Below are 20,724 nucleotides of genomic sequence, written 5' to 3' on the forward strand. Positions count from 1 at the left end.
CATGACCAAAAGCAAGTGCCAAAAACCATGGACCATTTAAAGCGTATAAGCATCCCCTTAGAAAGGCTTAGATTCTTTAACCACGCTTGTCACCCACATCTGGGCCATCCGACAAGGTCAGTGCACTTAACCCCCCATGACATACACTACATATGACGTATGAACGTGGTCCAAAGCAAGTGCCAAAGACCCTGGAAGGTCAGTGCACTTCGCCTCCCACGAACATACACAACATCCAACGTATGAACGTGGCCCAAAGCAAGTGTTAAAGACCCAGGAAGGTCAGTGCACTTCGCCCCCCACGAACATACACAACATGCACATGTCAATGCATTTCCAACATCAATCAACATTCCATTTTCATATCATTCTCAACATAGACATCATCTCGTCTCAATGACGTTATCAACAACAACAACCTCATTTCATATTCACATAATCATCAACAATACCATTAATTCATGTTGACATGATTTTTATTAACAACGCCATCTCAAATCAATATCATCAATATCACCACATATCAATTAAAATCCTCAATAACGACATCAACAATAAATCGCATTCCGCACATACATATTTCTTTCATGCCTGAGATTCACACTCTCAGGTCTTTAAACGACACAAGTTTAATAAACAATAATATTATTCATCAACAATAGATATATCGCATCCCATTCGTTAAAAACGTAGATTTCTTGAAAGAAAATCAGCATGCAACAGGGACAGGCAGATATTCTCATAGTTAGGTTCCCTTACCCTAACTATGGTGTCAAAACGGTAAATTTTATAATAACTCCCCTCACCTATCGTGAGCTCTCCGTCAGTTCCTCTTTGCATCACTTAGAGATCTCTCTCTCGTTCGTGCTTGTCGGTCCAACGCAAGTCTCTATTACGCCAAAACGAAAGGAATTTTAGCATAGGTTTCAAAAACAAGGTCAAAGGCAACATTTGGGGTCAAATACCACTGCCAAAACATAAAGGGATGAGGGGTGTTTCAGATTCTACAAATGGAAACATCATTTTGAAATTCCGATCACGCCAATGTGATCGGGGTTCAGTGAATGTCGCAAAAACAATCTCAAGGTTATAAAAAGATAATTTTTACAATGTCTCATTCTCTAGGATTTTTCAAAAGAAGTGTAAAAACACCCTATTACAGTACCCAACACATAAGAGACACTAAGAGGAACTCAAACTAGCTAGGAGAAGGCTTAGAAGTCAAGGTTACCTCATAGAAACTTTGAAATAGAGGATTGAGGGGTTTTCTCCATCGAATCTTCGAGGAGGATTCTGAGGATTCCGCTCCGACTAAAGTGTTCCTCTTGGAGTGGGGGTCCAACGGCAAGCAACGGCGGCTCACGGCGGCCACCAGTGGTCTTGGGTGGTGGAAAATAAGATTTTAGGATTTGGGAGACGTTTTTGGGAGACGAAGAGAGTGAAAATCGTGTTTTTCACGCTAAGAACGTATTTATAACCTGCAACTTTCACTTAGCGGGCCTTCTAGGCGCTCAACGCACTTCCTCTCAGTTGGAAATGGGCTTAGCGCAGCTTTGGGCCGCTCAGCGCAATTCCACTCGGTTGGAATTGCGCTTAGCACGCCTTTCTCGCTTAGCGGGAGACCAAAAGTTAATATTTCCAAGATCCCAACGGTCAGACTGTAGAAACACATCTTAGGGATATCCAGACAAAATTTAAAGAGGATTCAACGGTTAACGAATCCGTTATCACGATTTCGTTGAACTAGGTTTTGGTAAAATCTAAAATCTCATACTTTCAACTTAGCTCAACAAAACTCCACATAATTCAAGATCCATATCAAGAAATTCACCCATGACTTGTTCAAGGCATACTTCAACTCATTCAAGTCTATCATATACTCAAACAACACAATAAATACAATTAAACATCAATCTATAACTTATAATATCCGAGGGTGTTACAAGAACTAAAATTATAAATTTTTAAAAATAGGAGAAAGAAAATTACATTTTATACTTTATCTTTTTATATAGGGTATTAATTTATACAATGGTTATCTAGCTAGGTGCTAAAATTATTATACAGTTATTTGTTATAGTGTAACCATGTGTTTGGATGAGGGATTTAAAAATTTCTAGGAAATTCAAATGCACAATATTTTAAATGCCTTGATTTAAATTCCTTTCATTTTGTAATTATTTTGTTTGGATGAGGCAATTCAATTGCTTGTCTTTTAATTTCTTTGTTTGGATAAAATAATTCAATTTCAATGAAATTCAAATTTTCATTTTTAAATATTTATTTAAAAATTAAAATTTCAATATTGAATGAAAATATATATGAGTCATTTTTTAAATAGTTAAATATTCAAAATAAATTTAATGTTATACAATATTTAATAATCAATTTTTTTTAATATTTAATAATTAAATAATCAAAATAAGCATTGAACGAGCCCTACCTTGGCCTCTTCAACTCGTGGACAGGCTCCAATTGCTGCCTCAATTGGTACGACATCAGCTGCGACACCACCACCGGCCGCGTCACCGACATCAACCTCCGCGGGGAGTCTGAAGACCCAATCTTCAAGAAAGCCGGTCGCTCTGGCTACGTGACCGGAAAACTCTCACCAGCGATCTGTGGCATCGACACCCTCACCACCCTCGTTGTCGCTGATTGGAAAGACATTGCCAAGGAGATCCCCGCCTGCATCACCGCGCTTCCCTCCCATCGCATCCTGGACCTCATCGGCAACAAGCTCTCCGGTGAGATCCCCGCAGATGTCAGCAAATTCTCATGTCTGACAGTCCTGAACCTCACTGACAACGCCCTTAGCGACAAAATTCCAACGTCCATCACCTGGCTGGGCTCACTGAAACACCTTAACCTCAACAATAATCAGCTTTGCGGCGAGATTCTGAAAGACTTCGGGAATCTGGTCATGCTGAGCCGCATGTTGCTGACTCGAAACTAGCTAACCGGTACGCTGCTGAGAGAGAGAGTTATGGAGAGCACGTGTGGCTGAGAGAGGGAGAGAGAGCTGGTGTGCGTTGAGAAATTTTAATTTCTTTGATTTTGGTAAGAATTTGAAATGATGTTAAGTTAGTATATTAAAATGCTTTTAAAAAATGACTATTTTAATTACTTTTAAAATATCTTATCCAAACAGATTATAAAAAAATATTTTAATATCTCAGTTGAAATATTTATTAGTATTATGCGTACGGTTATTATTGTGTACCGTTAACGTCAATAAATTCAATGTAATGTGATAGGAATCGATAGTTTGCTAAAAGCCCTTCCGATGTTGCTGTGAATTTCCAAATAGAAGTTACTATGAATTTCCAATTTTGTAACATACAAAAGGAGAAGGAAAAAAAAAAGTGCTGTGGAATTGACAGAAATGTTTAATCTTTGACCAAGTGTTATGCCACATGTAACTTGAAGAGAGTGGTAATGACAGCAAGCAACAAAATATGATTATTCACGGCTTGCACCATTGTCTTCCCAAAACTACGTTCAGAGGGTATCAGAAAAATTCCTTTTAGCATATCATCTCACGAACAAAGTATTGAAATGGCTAAATTTTTGTTTTCATAGTCCATACGTATATAAGAATCATTTGCTTTTGTAAACTATCTCTTCATCATCCACATCAAATGCTGGACTACAAAGGCATTTGAAGAGCCTTCCGAGACCCTGTAGAAGCATAAATGCACACACATTTTCGTATTCTGAGTATCATGTATTATACACGGTGGTTTTAACTTAAATATAAATAGATTAAAATATGTTTGGGATTTCTAATAAATATTTTGTGTTTTTTTAATAATTTTATTTTTATTTTTGTTTTTGATAAAATAATAATTTTATTTTTTTTAATTAAAGCTAGAAATTTTTGTATTTGTTGTTGGATAAAAAAATTCAATTGTTATTAGTCCTTTTTGTAAAAGATCAATGACAAATGAAATAAAATATCAAATACAAGATTCGTAAAAAGTATTAAAGATTAAAAATAAAATTATTATTTTATTAGAGACTCTTAAAAAAATTATAAAAAAATCATTTATTAAAAATAAAAAAGAATTTTATTTTTGTTCCATGATAAAACAACAATTTTTTTTGTTTCTTGAAACTTTTTGTAGTCACTATAAGTTATAAGTTTTTTATTGGAAGAATTCAACAGTTGTTAGTCAAAAGAGGCTAATAACAAATGAAATAAAATATAAAAAATAAATATAAAATTTATTAATTTATTAAAGATTAAAGAAATAAAAAGATTAAAAATAAAATTATTATTTTATTAGACTCAATATAAAAAAATTATAAAAAAATAAACACAAAATTTAAATATGTTAGAAATAAAAAACATTTTACTCTTTGTTAATATTATGAAGAGTAAATTTGAAGGAGGTCTCACACGCATGCATGAGATTAGTTCTAAATATTTCTAAACATACCTGCGTAAAAAAGGGAGTTCGGTAGGAAATTGCTCTAGAGGATTCATCATCTGAAGATTCAGAACTGCTTTCTTCATCATCAGAATCAGCAGCAATCTTCTTCTTCAATGTTTCTCCTTTTGGATACTTGTCCTGAAGGAAGCATCGTCATATTATATCAGCAAACTTGATAAATGACGATAGCTTGTTTTACTTCCTTGTGGGACAGGAATTTGGCCTTATAATTAGATGCAAATTGCAAAGAAATCGTATATGAAGACCAAAAATGTCTTGATTTTTATAGTTATACACAACTATACACTGTTTTAGATGCAAGGTGACGAACGTACTTGACTTTAATTTTCTACTATATATAAATATTCTGAAGCTTATCTTTTGTCAGAGACAGATAGGTATAATGCATACAATGGGAAAAGGGTGGCTTGGGGCAGAGGATTGTATAGATAACAAAATTTAGACTTTAACTATATTTTTTTGGCTTCAATAATAAAAAGTTGTTTAAATTTTAATTCTCATAATTTTTTTCCTATTTTGATCCTTATTAAAAGAGTTCGTTTCATTCTAATCTTTCACATTATTATCATTCTAATCCATATAAAATTGTAACCTTTTGATATAAGTCTATTTCTTTTTTTCTAAACTGAATGATATAAAACATTAGAAGATTTCATTATAGTCCGTATTTTTAAAAAAATATCAAACCTGTTGTTTTCCAATTTTAGTAAGCGATGCCATCATTTAACAGGATTACAGGAATCCTGACATTAAGGACTAAAATGAAAAATAAATACTTGATAGGGATACAAAGTCTATAACAGACAAAATTTTAAGAGGACTAAAACGAAAACGATCATATTATCGGGACTAAAGTTATTTAAACACAGAAATTATTATAATGAGCAATATTCCTAGAAAGCTGAAAACTGAAATAATTGATGCCAAAGTATCTGAAAATTTGCACCTGAAATATCTTCCCAAGAATTTTAAGAGCAGTAGCCCGAAGTCTAAGTTCCTCCTTCTTAACGTTATTTTCCCTTAGCACCTGCCACAATAGATTTAAGAACAAAAATCTGTTAGCCATTTTAATTTCCTTTGTTCTGGTCTTAGGTGATAAAAAATGTCCAGTTCTTACAAAAGATGCCTTATCTAAAATTCATTATAACTCGTTTTAGATTACATTAGGCTTTAGTATCTCAGGTTTTCTAGCTAACAAACTATTCCTCATTATAACTAGTTATTTTTTCATACCAAGAGCTTCATGGTATCTGGATAAGCGACAATGAATACAATAACCTGTTTCATGATCAACTATGGAAGTTTGGAACTACCTAAGAGCATCCCTTTTTGTCATATAACTAAAAATGAGTTAAGAACTCACCATTTGACACACGTGTACGAGGGTTACTTCTATGTCCACTACATTTAACTTCCACAAGGAATTCATCAATGTATCCTTGTTAAGGCGAATGTGAGAGTCAACATCATTTTCAGGCACACTACTACCATCCATTTTAAATTGCTTGCGCATGTCGTCTTGGAGCTGAAGTAACTGATAAGCACCTAAATTGCATGTCCTTGAAAAAATTAAACATTGTTCGGAATAACTAATCTCCAAGAAAATGCAACTGACTTTTAAGGGAGGGGTTGCTAATGGAATTGTCGGTCTTTTTACCTTTAGCAGCTGTGAATTGTGATTTCCAGAAATGCCCTTTGTTTCGTACCCATTCAGCCAGAAATGGCACTCCAAGATAAATGGCTTTTTTACCTAGTTCTTGTGCTGCCTGTCTTGAATATATGTAGCCGATGGTATGTAACATATCAACTCCAAATGCTGCATTCAGAAACAGTGAAACTGATTGATTATATCATTGATACATTATACAATAGCATGCTAAAAACCACTGTCGTTCCTATGTATTCGAGTTTTGATGGCATTGAATGATGAGCAAAGTTACCGAGTGTTTAGTCCCTAGAAAAGTGTTAAAGTTCACTAACCAGCACGAGAAAGCCGCCTTGTTTCAGATTCTGCGCGTTGGAAGAATCCTTTTTTGTTACCCCGGACATATTGGCCAAGATAATCCCTCAAAATTCTTGCTAGCTTTTCTTCTCTTTCTTTTTGGACAGCCTATAAAACACAGAAAAGATAGGTAAAATACAAAAAAAAAATAAAAATGTACCCCCCTTTCTTTTTCTCAAATTAACTATGGAAAGCATAGTTAATTTTCAATGCCATCTTATCATTGCAAGATGCAACAAGGTTTTAAACGAGTCCAAGTACTTAGTGAAATGGTTATAAACATATATTATATATACTCAGGGAAATACGTACTGAACAAAAGAGGCAGAAGCAATATAATGAGAAGTCGGGACAGTACAGATATTTCAATTTCTTAGTCATAGAAAGAATAATCAGTCTTAGAATTGGAATGATTTTTTTTATAACAAAGAGAATACTACTGCAGAAGTTTTAGCAAAACTAAATATATAGTAGCTTACCTAGTCTGCCATATCAAACTATTGAAGTAAATTATGTTTCAAAATAGATGAAATTAATATTCACCACTTTAGCATTCTAGTTCTAGCTGAACAAAATTGGCATTTCTCTAGTTTTGATCAATAAATCAAAAAGTCTAAACTAATGATAATTTGTGTTTCATAGAAACAAAGTTACACTATTTGAAAGGCAGTGTGTGGTCAGAGTTTTTTGTTAGCATCACAGTAAACCAAAATGACCAGCTTCTACTACGCAAATTACTCATATTGATTTTTTTTTTCTTTGTCATCATAATAAGAGAAATTGTGCAACTGTATTGTGTTCCGGAAATCTAACACTGAAAATATGATTACACACCAAAAAACCCAATCCATAACTTGAACCTTTTTAGTTTTTTCTCTTAGCAAACTTACAAAGAAAGAGTCAAAGTAATACTGAAAAGTGAATGTAGAACATTCTTGCCTTTAGCTTCTCATTGAGTTTATCAGGATCCTCAGTTTCATCAGCTAGCTCAGAGGAAGCCATTGATGCCACAGCTAGATGCCCTATGTAGTCCTCAAACAATTCACTCCCAAAGAGCAGGGCGAAGACAGCCATGGGGTCAAGCATAGTTTCCCTGTCAAGGAATCCATTCATTGTCTAATAAAAATAAATCTTCTTTAGGGAAGATAGAAATTCAGGACACTTTTTTACTTTTACAACGAGGATTTTTGAACTTAAAATCTCATCTAAACTACCTAAACCTTCGTCACTAAACCGATTCTAGTAGATAATTAAGAAGCTTTCAAAAGAGCTTACTAAATTATCATCTTGTCTATAAGTGATTTTTAACTTTATCCCAATGATAATTAATGAAGCTTATTAAAATAAGTTTACTAAATTAAGTGGTTATGACATAGGTTCTTCTACAATACAATGAAAGTTTTTATTAAATAAATTCTTAACTAAATTATTTATACTAACACCCCTTAAAGACCGTAAACCGGGGCGTAAACTAATCGTCTTTTGATTTTTATTTATTTGACCTTATCCTTGTTATTTTTCCTTCTCTTTCCTATTCCCTTTTGAGGAATTTTCACTTTCTTAACTTGGATTGTACTCTGTTTCAAATCAGTCAAGTAGAATTGCGACTAGATACCAACTATTCACGACGGCAATGTAATTAATAGTCAGAGAGGCTCTTCATAAACTAACATTATCATTAAATTCTAGTCATAATACCTAATATAACTTTTTTCAGTGAACTCATCAATCCAGATTGTTAGCAAATAAATTAAAAAAGTTCCTCATCGAATTACATTTAAGCTAAAAGGTTTCATCATCATCATCATCATCATTGAGCATCATATGTACCTAGATACAGAATGCTTCCCATTTTGATTATACGCATTCCTCTGCACCGGAACACTCAAAATTTGGTACGCTTCACCCAAAATCTGCCAACATCACAAATTACAATAAACAACTAAAATATATATAGCAACATCAAAGCATTTAAGAACCTTGTTAACAATAATAATAGTTTAATTTCGATAAACCTGAACTTAATCAATTAGAAATTACTCAATATGATTTGCATATAGTTTAAAGTAGTTATTACTATATTAGGCAATCAACGATTAGATGAGTGCATTCTAACTAAATTCTAGTAATAATAATAAAAATTCTACTAGTAAACTTGAGAGATTGCAGTGGATTCAAGCTACCTGAAACTTTTCGGCAGCGTGAGGATCGTTCGGGTTTTTATCGGGATGAACTTGCATTGCCTGTGATCAAATATTTAACAACACCAGAAAATGAGAAGAGAAAAGAGTTAAATCCATAAAAAAAATAAAAAATGAACGAATTACATATTTAATTGAAATGAATAAGATAATAATAACCTTGTGGTAATAGGCCTTGCGAATTTGGTCATCGGAGGCAGAGGGAGAGACTCCGAGGATATCGTAGTACTCTGTTTCCTTCACCATTGTTGTGTGTGTGCGAAAATTCCCAAAGGTGAGAACAATGGAATCGAAGAGGAGAAAGAAGAAGAAAGAAAGAAAGAGAGGAATGGGAAGGGAAGGGGTCACGAGGAAGTGGAGGCTTTACAGTTCTGATGGGCAATATTGTATTTCACGGGAAGTACTTTTTCGCGGGAGGAAACAGTTTTTTAAGCGTTTTGGTGTGTCCCAGTGACAGTGCCATCAATTTTCATATCGACAAAATGGAATAATGAGGGGATTGGCTTTCGGAGCTGTCTTGTGGGGCCTTAGTTAGTTGTTGTTCTTCTTTTCGACTTAGCTGCTGAGAGTGTGTGAGTTTTGGGCTTCGAGGATCATGATTTGATATATTGGTGTCATTCTGTGGCTGGACTCGAGCTGAAAGCAGAGGAAGAGAATTCCGACAAAAGGTAAATTAGATATTTCTAATAAGTAATTAATAAATGATAAAAAAGGTCCTACCGGGAGTCGAACCCAGGTCGCTGGATTCAAAGTCCAGAGTGCTAACCACTACACCATAGAACCACTTGATAACAGACGTAAGCCTAAGTAGAATTTGTATTTTTATTATTTGTACGTTGTCATTGTGAGATTTTCTCTTCTTTTTAGCATTGTTATTTGTTAGCTGAGAGTCAAGCTTTTGCGACCAACCATGAGGATTGGCTGTTTTTTTTATTTCATCAAAATTCGATGAATTTTATAATCAGTTGCAAAACTGTATTTATAAACACAAACGGGTTAAATACGGAAATGGGAAGATTTTTTTTAAAAAAAAAATTACCATAATGGATATTTTTTTTAAAATTATGAAAATGGGTAAATCATATTTTGATATTAGATTTCACAGTTAAAAAACATATTTTAATATATAATTTCACGATCAAGAAATCGTATATCAAAATTCGATTTCACTTGTCATTTGTTTTTATTTTTATCTATGAGGACCGAAATTATATGTTAAAATACAATTTTAATTTTTTTTTCTTTTTTTCTAATGAAATCGTATGATAGGATATGATTTCCATATTTTTTCTTTTAAAAAAATTGAAATCGTATTGTTTAACATGATTTCAGTTATGTTTTTTTTAAATGGTTTTATTTTTAAAATAAATTTATTATTTTTTTAATTTTTTTTAAATAATACATTAAAAATAAAGTGATATATGGACAAAATTTATAAGTTGAACAATATATAGTAATTAATTATGATTGAAAGATTAAAAATTACAAAATATTCAACATAATTCATTACCTATATAGAGAGTTATCATGATGATCTTCATTTCAATACACTAAACATTTCTCTCGTCTATTTGAAATTAATTCATCTATTTTATTATGTATGCAACTAGTTGTTGGTGTGTCAGATTGAAATCGTTGCATGTCAAGATCACGAACAAATTTTGGATCTATATATTGAGACTACTAATCCTTATTTTCGAGTGAAATTAAAGTTCATAAGTTCAATAAATGTTTTACAACTTATACACTGATCAACAAATAAGTCAATCTTTAGGTGACAAGAAGAACAAACTACAATAACATGAAAACAATGTAGTTACAATGATTAAAATTCCCTATAATTTCTTAAATAATTAAAAATATAATCATGTTCAGATACACGATTTCTAAAATAATTTTTTTAAAAAACATGTTGAAATTGTATGTTCATCTACAATTTCAACTTTTAATAATAAGAAAAATTAAAAAACTAAAATTGTATATACATATACGATTTTAGTGTAATTTTTTTTAAAAGAAAATTATAATTTGAAGCACGATTACTTCTTAGTAAAATCGTACTTTAAACCACGATTTACCCTTTTTTAATTTTTTTTAAATATACCTATTATGATAATTTTTTGAAAAAATTACACCATAATGGTGCAAGAGCCCAACGCGGGTATTGCTACCCAGAGCCCGGCCATTAGATATTCTGGGAAAATTTTAACGCCACGAAAATTATTTTTTAAGGTTAAATTATATTTTTAATGTTTCATTTTATACTTTAGTTTATATTATGTGTAATTATACTTCTTTCAAATTGCTTAAGTTTTCAGTTTTTCTATTCAGCAAAAAAAAAGTAAGTTTTTATTTTAAGAAAAAAACTCTCTGACGGCCAACAAAAATATCTAATATAACCAAAATAATAAAATATCCCCTACTCAAATCCTAATACAGCATTTTTATTTTTATTCAATTCAACCAACCGACTTAAACTATTTTGATATCCTAATATGAAGTCTTACAAAAATCTATCAAATTTCATTATTATTTTTTTTGAGAAAATACGACAGTCTTAAAATTATTTCATATTGCGAGTTCACCATAAACCATTAAATATTTGGATAAAAAACATAGAAGGAAATTGAGTAGAGAATGAGTTCACTTAGTTTTAAAAGTAAAGGATCTAGAATGACAAAAACTTTAGCACCAAAATTTGTACATAATCCAAACTAAAAGGATCAGAAGTATAGTTAACTTAAATTTTTGTATCAATTGAAATTAAAAAAACTTGATTAATGGTAAAATCGTTGTATCTTAAACAATATAAGCTTATTAAAAGATTTTCATTTTTGAAACACTTTCTATGGGCATCTTCAACATTCTTACAAAAATTCTTTTGTTAATTATTTTCTTAACTAGATTTCCATGTTAATAAATAAACAAGCTAGTGATAATATGAATCAAAACGTTTATGACACGTAAAGAGGGACGGACCATGGACGCCACTACACCCGACAGAAAATCACGTTGACATCTCTTGGTGAGGCATTGTCCAAGCTGTTGTGGCAGTTTTCCAAGTATATTCTTAAGAGTAATTTTCTGAGTGTAATTCCAAAAGGACTTTCTACTTGTTTTTTTACTATTACATTCATCTCTTATAAGAAGTGTTAATATAAGATTTGAAGAAATATTGAGAGAGTATCACTGTAATGTAAAGAAATGTTGGTGCAATTTTTCAAACTTAAAAGGAAGTTCGAGTAATTAAAAAGATTCTTTTATCGATAAATATTTATGGTTAGCATTATTAGTTTATTTTAGCGGGAAGATTCGAACGCAACCTCTTCTACTTCCCTTCAACATAAACTACTTAGCATTTAAGATTGGTGTAAAATGGTTTTCAATCTGTTTTAAATTAAATGTCAACCTTCGAGAACGTTACCACAACACCACCTCAGAATTCTCGTTTTAAGAAACAATTTAAACCTTATCACGATGATGAAATGACAATGATGTTACACGCTTCTAATTAAAGAATATACACAGTCAGAACCATGATGCCATGTTTTTCGTTTGTTTCATCTTCTGAATTCCCAATTGTTCTCTACTTATTATTATTTGGGTATAACATTATCATCTCCATTTTGTTTAGTTTTAGTTTAATCACCAAATACAGTAGACCATGACCATGAATTTACCACTGATTTGCAATATCTGCAATTCTGCATATTGGGTGGCAGATTCAAAAATCTATGATGTTCCATACTATTATGCTGCGGAAGTGCTACTTCTATGTTGCATATTGGGTAGCATGGTAGTTGCTAGGCTTCTATAGTGAAATTTTTTCCCCATTATGTGAATCATACCCATGAATATGATCATGTTAAAATATCAGAAGCATAAATATAGACAAACACTTTTCATATGCAACTGCAAGGGCAGTATGAACTACGAATCCCCAGCTGATTACTTGCTCACACCAAATAAAATGGAGATCTCTAAACGTTAAGCAAATTCTTGAGAACAATAATTTAATCTAGATATATGGGTTGTAATAAAATTATTTTTGATAGTTGATACATGTAATGAAATTGACGCACTTGAAACCCAGATCATACCAAGAAGTGGAAGGTGAGTGCCCCTCGTGAACATGACAATCACCATGAGCAGCAGCCACTACTTGATGCATCAGACTGTGGGGGTTTCTGCTTGAAGATGTTTTTTTTCACACCGGACGAGCCCTCAGCCAAGAGGCTTGGTGTCTCCAAAATCTGCAGATAAACAGGGAACCCAAATTTGAATCATTTCTTCCATTTTCTGAGGTGTTGAATTGCACTTGACTCAAATAAAATATAAGCAAACCAGGGAGGGCAACATTACACCCACAATTCTTTTGAGGAAGATGGAAATAAAAAGGAAAATCTTGCAATGCATGTCAATTAGATTCAGTATCTATGCACAAAAATGATTGCAAATGCAAAGTCTTAGAAGGATACATCAGTCTTTTGGGTATTTGAGAAGCCTACACCATGAGATTTTGTTATTAAACTTTACCATTTGAAACTTATCTAGGACAGCCATCAAGCTGCAAGCATTTCTTGGAGGTAAGGAGTGAAGGACAAAGGTACTCTATTTAAATATAAACTGAGCTGCTGTAATACTGGCTACTGAGATTGGGATTGCTTAAGCTATTAGTGTTCATTTGAGGTAATCGGCAGAGTTGTTTCATATTTTATTTTCCACTGTTTCTTTTGGTTCTAGTTACATAAGACAGCTAGGACTAGACTTTCCTAAGGGTCAGGATCTGTCTTGTATGGGCCAGATTGGTAACTTTTTATTTTATTAATTAATAATAGCTAGAATCTCTCTATTGGCTGTGTTCAAATCTCTTCAACCCTTCTTCTCTTATGACATCTAGTGTGCCTAAGTTATATCGCACGGCCTGTATACTACAGAGCAAAATTCCATTTATCCTGTCATAATATGTCAAGTTACTGTTCATTTCATAACTTGGAAGTTAAGTCTTTCCAAAAACAATATTTCACAAAAAAGATAAAGTCATGAAATGACACAAACATAGCAATAATAACCATTTCAATTATTTCAGACCCCCCTCCCTGTTTTTGTCCTTCTTGAGTTGGGAAGAGTTGCATTGTATGCGTACCTTCATCACAAGCTCATCAAAACACTGTGCAACATTGACTCTGGTTTTTGCACTGCATTCAGTATACAGACATCCATATTCCCTAGCAAAGTCTATTCCTTCCTTTTTGCTGACAACCCTTTCACTTTCCTGAAATATGAGATTATTAGGATGAAGTATACTTTCATTCATGTCTACTTTAAAATATGACAGCTCACAAGAGCAGCATTCCCAAAAAATATTCCCGTGCAATTTTTTAACTGAATTACTGAATTGAGACTTACCCTCACTATTTGTTAGAAAGAGGAATTATACAAGGCTAATTCATTAATGACTTACCCTCACTATTAATGAGGAATACTTCCATTCATGTCTACTTTAAAATATGACAGGTCACAAGAGCAGCATTTGCAAAAAATATTCCCATGCAAATTTTTAACTGAATTAGTGAATTGAGACTTACCCCTCACTATTTGTTAGAAAGAGGAATTATACAAGCCAAATCATTAATGACGTACCTTATCAACTTTGTTTCCTACAAGCATCTTGATGCAGTCTTGATTTGTTGAGTATAAGTCAATTTCTTTAGCCCATATATCAGATAGATTTGTAAAGGTTTCCCGCCGCGTTACATCATATACTGTATTAATAACCCAGATTCATTGAATAGCTTTATAATATATAACAGCAACAAGAATGTGATTGATACAGATAAAACAATTTAAACAATAAACAATCACATTACATTTGGAAGCAAAATCTGCTATAATATTTCAGCCAACCAAATTTATGGTCCAGAAATAAAGACAATAACAATACTAAGTAATTATTCAAAAAATGAGAAATTATAACATCAATAAATCCTCTAAGTAATGTGTCCAACACTCTCATTGGCAATGGGTGTTTGCAGATTGGATTGAATCAGTTTTGAAGAGAAAAACCATCTGATTCAATCATTTTGGTTTTGTTGATTTATCATCCAATCTGTTTAGTTTAAAAATTTAATTCGATCCAATTTAAAGCAATTTGAATTGGACTGATTTTCGGTTTTATTCTTACTTTTGTTTGTTTTAGAAAATATTAAATAAGAAATAAGATATATATAATAAATATAATAAAATAATTTAAAATATCAAATATTTCATTCAAATATCACTATATAACTAATAATAGTATATTTACCCATCTTTACTCAAATAGGTAGTAAAAACATTTCTTTAACTAAACGTATTTTTCATAAATAGGTATAAGTCATATGATAATTTTACAAATATATAGGAAATAAAAATAAAATGAGTGGTATTATAAATTTATGAATGAAAATATATGCATGTGTACAAGTTTGGTTTGGATTTGATTGGTTTTTACATTCAAATCCGAAATCCAATCTGATCCAATAAAAATCTTGATTTTACAATTTTTTTTATCTGTTTGGTTTTTGGTTTATACAGTTATCGGATTTTTGGATCAGTTTTTCCGGTCCACATTAGATTCAATTGGTTAATGAACACCCCTACTCATTGCAGTAGTATCTGATTTACGATATTGTGAATTGCCAATACTCAGACATCAAATGTTCAATATTTTCAAATTGAAGGAAATATATGTTTAACAGAAAAGTCAGCTAAATCATTGCCATCACCGCTGTCCATTGCCACAAAACTATAGCTAATATGTTTATATATTAATGCTAGTAGTGTTTATGGGCATTGCTAACTCTCTCAATTCTTAACTAAAGTGTAGTTTAACTATTAGAACTCCAGGTTATCAAAGATCTGCATCCACAACGAGCATATCCCTTGTCCCATTTTACGGGATGCATTTGGTGGAATGAATATTTCTCATAGTTCTTAATAGGAGTGTAAAATGAATAGTTTGGATAATTTTGAATTTGACTATAACAATGAACTCTTAATCGATTTATAATCTATTAAAAATATGTTAAAAGAATTCAATCAATCTATGGCCCATTTAAAAAAATTGCCCAACCCTATCCACTATTCCATTAGTTATTTTTATGGATGGATATCCAACCCATCCATTTAAAAGCATATTATACTTTCAAATTATATTTTATTTTTTTACCTATCAAATTTTTCTCTCTAAATTTTCACTGTCTAATTTAAAATACGTGGTTCATGACACAGTTATGCCATTAGATTTGGTCAGTCATTCTAATAAATGTGTTATTTAACAAAATGATGCTTCATGCACAAGACTATATTAATTATATTTTATTTTTTTACCTATCAAATTTTTCTCTATAAATTTTCACTGTCTAATTTAAAATACGTGGTTCATGACACAGTTATGCCATTAGATTTGGTCAATCGTTCTAATAAATGTGTTATTTAACAAAATGATGCTTCATGCACAAGACTATATTGCTATATTCTTATAAAATAAATTTGAAAGGGATAAAATAGAAATAAGTATAAACTACATAATACCATGTTGCATGATTTACAGCTTAACAAGATACCAAACTTTAAACAAACAATAAAAGATGTGAACATCACATTCATGGGATAGCTAACTGAAAAGACAACAAGTAAAGGAGAAAATTTGGAAATACAACATACCCATAATTATTCCTTGAGCTCCTCTGTAATATGAACTAGTAAGTGTTCTAAACCTTTCCTGTCCGGCTGCACAAAGAGAAAATAAAAAGTATTGTAATTAGCTTATTCTCATGAAGGTTGACCTGACTTCTCTAAAGCATAGGTTAAACAAATTTGCAGCAAAGAGAGGAGAATTAAGTATATCAGAAGCTTCTTATTTCTCTATAATAGAAATAATATAAGTTATATACTGCACATAGTAGCTGAAGCATTACATAACACTATATGTTCTCTTAAATTTACATGATGGAACATTTTAAATATGCCACAATTTCAATAAAATATATTTGAAATATAATTTTATAGTATTCTACTCTATTAAGGTCTAAGGACTCTGATAAAAGATAAGGTACATTCCAGTATGCTGATTTTAAACAATATTGCAGAACTTTCCAAATTCTGTTAAACTTAGGTGTTAAGACTTATAATCTCAACCTCCAAATCTATACATGTCATCCTAATAATATGTTAATGAACCAACAGTGAAATATTCAACAATAAAATTTGAAGATTCCAACTGGTATGGCAAAACTCTCAATTAAAGCTCGAAAGAGTCAAGTACATCAGAGCTCCAAAGCTCCACACTCACTCTTCAGCATAAGTTTCTAGCAATGGAAAAAATTCTTCACCTTAACTAATATGTAATTCTGAAAATATATAACAGAAGCAAACAACATAGAATAAAAGGGATTTGACTTTCAAGAAATTATAATTAACAAATTGCACATTACCAGTGTCCCAAATAGCAAGTTTCAACTTTTTCCCTCCCATTGTAACATATTTAACTTTGAAATCTACACCTGCATCATGAATATAAAAATCAATGCATATGATTGAGAGAAAGTACAACTTACAAATAATTTCATGATAGTCTCCATAATAAATAATGAATCATAACATGGACATCACCTATTGTAATGGATTATCATGACTCCATGATGGAACAACTAAATAATCTATGTTGTAGACTGTTCGGATCCAATTGCAAGGTATGACACTTGAGTCCCACATTAGAAGTATGGGATTCTAGTGTGGGATTTATAAAGGCTTTGGGCTCTCCAACTACAATAGCTTGCTTTTGTGGTGTGGTTCTCACAAGGTTCTTATCAATTGGTATTAGAGCCTTCCACCATGTCTCTCAGCTCAGCTAACAAATGGCGGGGATGGTAACACTGGCATTGCAGTGTTTGCCTGAGACTAGTCAAAGGGCTAGTGCACAGCCAGCCGCGGGGACACGGGGTTACGAAGCGTGGTGGGGTGTTAGGATCTAATTGCAAGGTATGGGACTTGAGTCCCACGATGGAAGTATGGGATTCTAGTGAGGGGTTGTTAAGGCTTTGGGCCCTCCAACAACAATAGCTAGCTTTTGTGGTGCGGTTCTCCCAAGGTTGTCAACAACAAACACTATATATTTCTTAAAAACAATAGAATTCTATTTAACGCAACAGAGAAACCAGTAACTGTCCAATCCTGATTTACTGAATTAGGTTGGGTCCACTACAACTGATATTATTAGATCAGGTAAATAGTCCAAGTGTATGAAGCCTGATCTGACTGGCCATAACTTGTCAGTAAACTTGGTACTGATTTGTTTATTTGTAGCCAAAATATGTAGTTAGAGGTGTAAATGAGTTAAGCTAGTCATGAATTAATGCAGTCAATTTAGTAAATACTCGATCAAGCTTGTTTGTTTTACCAAAAAAATAATCTTAAGCTTAGTTTTAGGTTCACTTATATAAATAGTCAAGCTCAAGCATTATCGCATTGACATTAAACCTGTCTGTGAGAGAAAGTGGCTGGCATTAAAAGCTCAAGCAATATCGGATTAAGTGTGCGACCTTATTAAACCTTCTCCTCCATACACGTAACCTATAAAATTTCATTCTCTTTCTAATTAAGGAACAATGACTGGCTCTTTCAATTAACACACGATTCTATTTATCCCCTGCCTCCTATTCCTTGCTAAAATTTGCTAATTGATATTGCTAACCATACAATTGGCACACACACAAAGGCAATAACTAATCTGAAGAAAACTCATATCATAGTATTAATTAATACCTTTACAAAAAGAAGCCACATAATCCTATATTTAAACAGTAAATTAAACATATAATCAATCTTGTGGGTACTACTCGGTTTGCTTCATACCTGCCTTAATTTCACGCACAAATCATATTTCTTATGGCATAAAGAAACCATAGCAGATATAACCACATCATCAATCTAGACATGTGATGATTTAATTTATCTAAGCTATAATATAAATCAAACTTGGTATTGCTCCAGCTATTTTATAAATCGAACTCTGTCCATGTCCATCACATTATCAACCACACCCTATTCCGTCAAATATACCTTTCAAGATTAACGCAGAGGCCAAAAGACAAAGGCTATATTTGGATTAAAGTTTGGAAAATACTTCATGCAAATTTTAATGCACAAGAACAGATTCCAATGCATTAAATGTAAAAGGATAAAAATGTTGTTTCGAGAGTAAAAGTATTTTTAAGCTGTTCAAACTTTAATCCAAACATGCACAGAGTTTGCAACATTAAAGTCCACAAATCCACTATATTAATAACGCTTCAACCCTTCAACTAAAATTTTGATCCCATAAATTTTCTTCCAACACCCATCATCAGAAAAAACCTCTAGAACTCAATACTACAAAATACTAAAGATTGACAAGTGGGACAAAGAATTATAAGGTTTGCTTGGTGTTTGAAGCGAGAAGAGAGAGAGTGGTGTCATGAGTTCGAATTTTTCTACCAACAAAAATGTTACAGATTAACATTTGTCGATAAAAAAAAAATTGATAAGTGGGACAGCATAAATTATTGCGAAAATCTCAACGACAAAATAAAACAAGACTTATTTTTATTTTTAATATTTTGAAAAAAAAAGAAGGAAGGAAAACTAACCGATGGTGGGAGAAAGATCCTCGAAAGTATCAGAGGTAAAACTCAAAAGCAGGGTGCTTTTGCCAACGCCAGAATCCCCAATCAAGAGAAGCTTGAACAAGTAATCGAATTCGGGTTGAGTCGACGACGAGGAAGAAGAAGCATCCATTGAGAACTCCAAATGAGAAATTCAATCGACGACGCTTGGACTTAGGTTTTGACTTTATAGATAGGGTATTGTTTTGGATTAGATCTAAGAGGTGGTTTTGTTTCCTTTTCTTAAGCTTATTGGAAATTCTAGACTTGACTTGGATTCGGTGGAAAGTGGAAGCAGAAGGAAAAGGAAAGAGATTGAAGAGAACGAGGATTTAGTAGAAGGTTGCGGACGGTCAAAGAAAACCCGTTTCAAGTTTGTCGCGTGCATGCTGCGGTGAGTGACTGTTTTGGTTGTCGGTGTTTTTTCGCAACGGTATTCATCTGATTGATCCGGTGAAAATGGTAGGTGAGTTGGTGGATTAATAATTAATTTGATATATATTAAAATTAAAAAAATTTAAAATTATATATGTATATAATATATATAAGTATATAAGTAATGTTAATTTATTAATGTTTTCCTTGAATTTCAATTTCTTTTATCTCACCCAAAAGCTGTTCTTTTCCTTCCATCAAAAATGAGAAAACAAAAACAAAAAATGAATGTGATACCTAGCATTCGAGGGCTAGGGAACCTCCACACTGCGCGTGAACCGCGAGAGAGCTCAAAGCTCGCGGGAGGAAGGAAACGCAAGTTCAGAGAGAAGAAAGTAAGAGAAGGAGCTCGAGAGAGAAAGGAAACTTCTGGAATTTTTATTCATATCCTCTTCAAGTTAGTTACAACTTTCATAATGTGAGGACCCACGCTTAACCGTAAATGGTTAGTTGTTGTTGCTAAGCCCTAACAATATGAACAACACGTAATTACCTTTCCCGCCAACGTTCTACCCACAGCTTGTACCCCATTTCCCAGACTCTTTTATCCTAATTGGTAGATATCCCAATGCTTGGGTAGCTGCTTCGTCCTAGCTGAACGTCTCTGGTGCATAGCTTCATCCTCAACGTGCGTATCAGAATGAAAGAAAAAAAAAGAGAAAACGTATAAAAAAGAAAAAAAAGTATTAAGAAAAGAGAAAACAAAGACAACCTGAAAAAAAAAACAAACAAAAAAAATAAAGAACGCTAAAAGTAAAATAAATAAAAAACATTTTGTATGTCCTATTGGACTTTCAAAGAGAGCCAATTAGGTCAAGAGAAAAGGAAGATAACACTTTGCATACAAAAGGAAAGAAGAAAGATGATTAATGCACAGCGTAGCACGGATCCCGAAGAAGACAAATGGACCAATCACATCGCATCATTTGGTTACAACGTTAGAG

At 32.6% G+C, this 20,724-nt stretch overlaps 2 protein-coding genes, 1 non-coding gene and 1 pseudogene across 3 annotated transcripts; 1 reads left to right on the forward strand and 3 right to left on the reverse strand.

Annotated features, from left to right (window-relative positions):
• Positions 1-2,425: 2,425 nt before the first annotated feature.
• LOC100780854 (DNA damage-repair/toleration protein DRT100-like) lies at positions 2,426-3,007 on the forward strand (annotated as a pseudogene).
• A 292-nt stretch (positions 3,008-3,299) lies between these two features.
• Positions 3,300-9,315, reverse strand: LOC100780838 (chaperone protein dnaJ 10). Its single transcript, XM_003541822.5, has 10 exons — positions 8,820-9,315; positions 8,643-8,702; positions 8,290-8,372; positions 7,399-7,552; positions 6,438-6,567; positions 6,115-6,273; positions 5,821-6,002; positions 5,404-5,484; positions 4,443-4,574; positions 3,300-3,681 (listed from the first exon to the last, which is right to left on the reverse strand). Exons 1-10 carry the CDS (start codon positions 8,904-8,906, stop codon positions 3,601-3,603), a joined length of 1,149 nt encoding a protein of 382 aa, XP_003541870.1. The 5' UTR covers positions 8,907-9,315; the 3' UTR covers positions 3,300-3,600.
• Positions 9,316-9,371: 56 nt separating this feature from the next.
• Positions 9,372-9,443, reverse strand: TRNAQ-UUG (transfer RNA glutamine (anticodon UUG)). Its single transcript has one exon. It is a non-coding gene; the product is annotated as a tRNA-Gln (tRNA).
• Positions 9,444-12,548: 3,105 nt separating this feature from the next.
• LOC121173094 (ras-related protein RABC1) lies at positions 12,549-19,813 on the reverse strand. The gene is made up of 6 exons (XM_041006974.1): positions 19,331-19,813; positions 17,138-17,206; positions 16,368-16,433; positions 14,304-14,425; positions 13,807-13,935; positions 12,549-12,913 (listed from the first exon to the last, which is right to left on the reverse strand). The coding sequence occupies exons 1-6, from the start codon at positions 19,476-19,478 to the stop codon at positions 12,800-12,802; spliced, it is 648 nt and encodes a 215-aa protein (XP_040862908.1). The 5' UTR covers positions 19,479-19,813; the 3' UTR covers positions 12,549-12,799.
• Between the last annotated feature and the right edge of the window lie 911 nt (positions 19,814-20,724).

This window comes from Glycine max, chromosome 11 (assembly GCF_000004515.6).
Source record: "Glycine max cultivar Williams 82 chromosome 11, Glycine_max_v4.0, whole genome shotgun sequence".
In the NCBI taxonomy this organism is placed as follows: Eukaryota; Viridiplantae; Streptophyta; class Magnoliopsida; order Fabales; family Fabaceae; genus Glycine; species Glycine max.

Excerpts from the sequence above, each read along its gene's own strand:
- LOC121173094 (XM_041006974.1), bottom strand. The coding sequence starts at position 19,478 with ATGGATGCTTCTTCTTCCTCGTCGTCGACTCAACCCGAATTCGATTAC. Across the intron at positions 14,426-16,367 it reads AGCTCAAGGAATAATTATGG|TATATGATGTAACGCGGCGG; the intron begins GTATGTTGTATT and ends TTATTAATACAG. Across the intron at positions 12,914-13,806 it reads TTGATGAGCTTGTGATGAAG|ATTTTGGAGACACCAAGCCT; the intron begins GTACGCATACAA and ends GTTTATCTGCAG.
- LOC100780838 (XM_003541822.5), bottom strand. The coding sequence starts at position 8,906 with ATGGTGAAGGAAACAGAGTACTACGATATCCTCGGAGTCTCTCCCTCT. Across the intron at positions 8,373-8,642 it reads ACGCTGCCGAAAAGTTTCAG|ATTTTGGGTGAAGCGTACCA; the intron begins GTAGCTTGAATC and ends TGATGTTGGCAG. Across the intron at positions 5,485-5,820 it reads TCGTACACGTGTGTCAAATG|GTGCTAAGGGAAAATAACGT; the intron begins GTGAGTTCTTAA and ends CTATTGTGGCAG.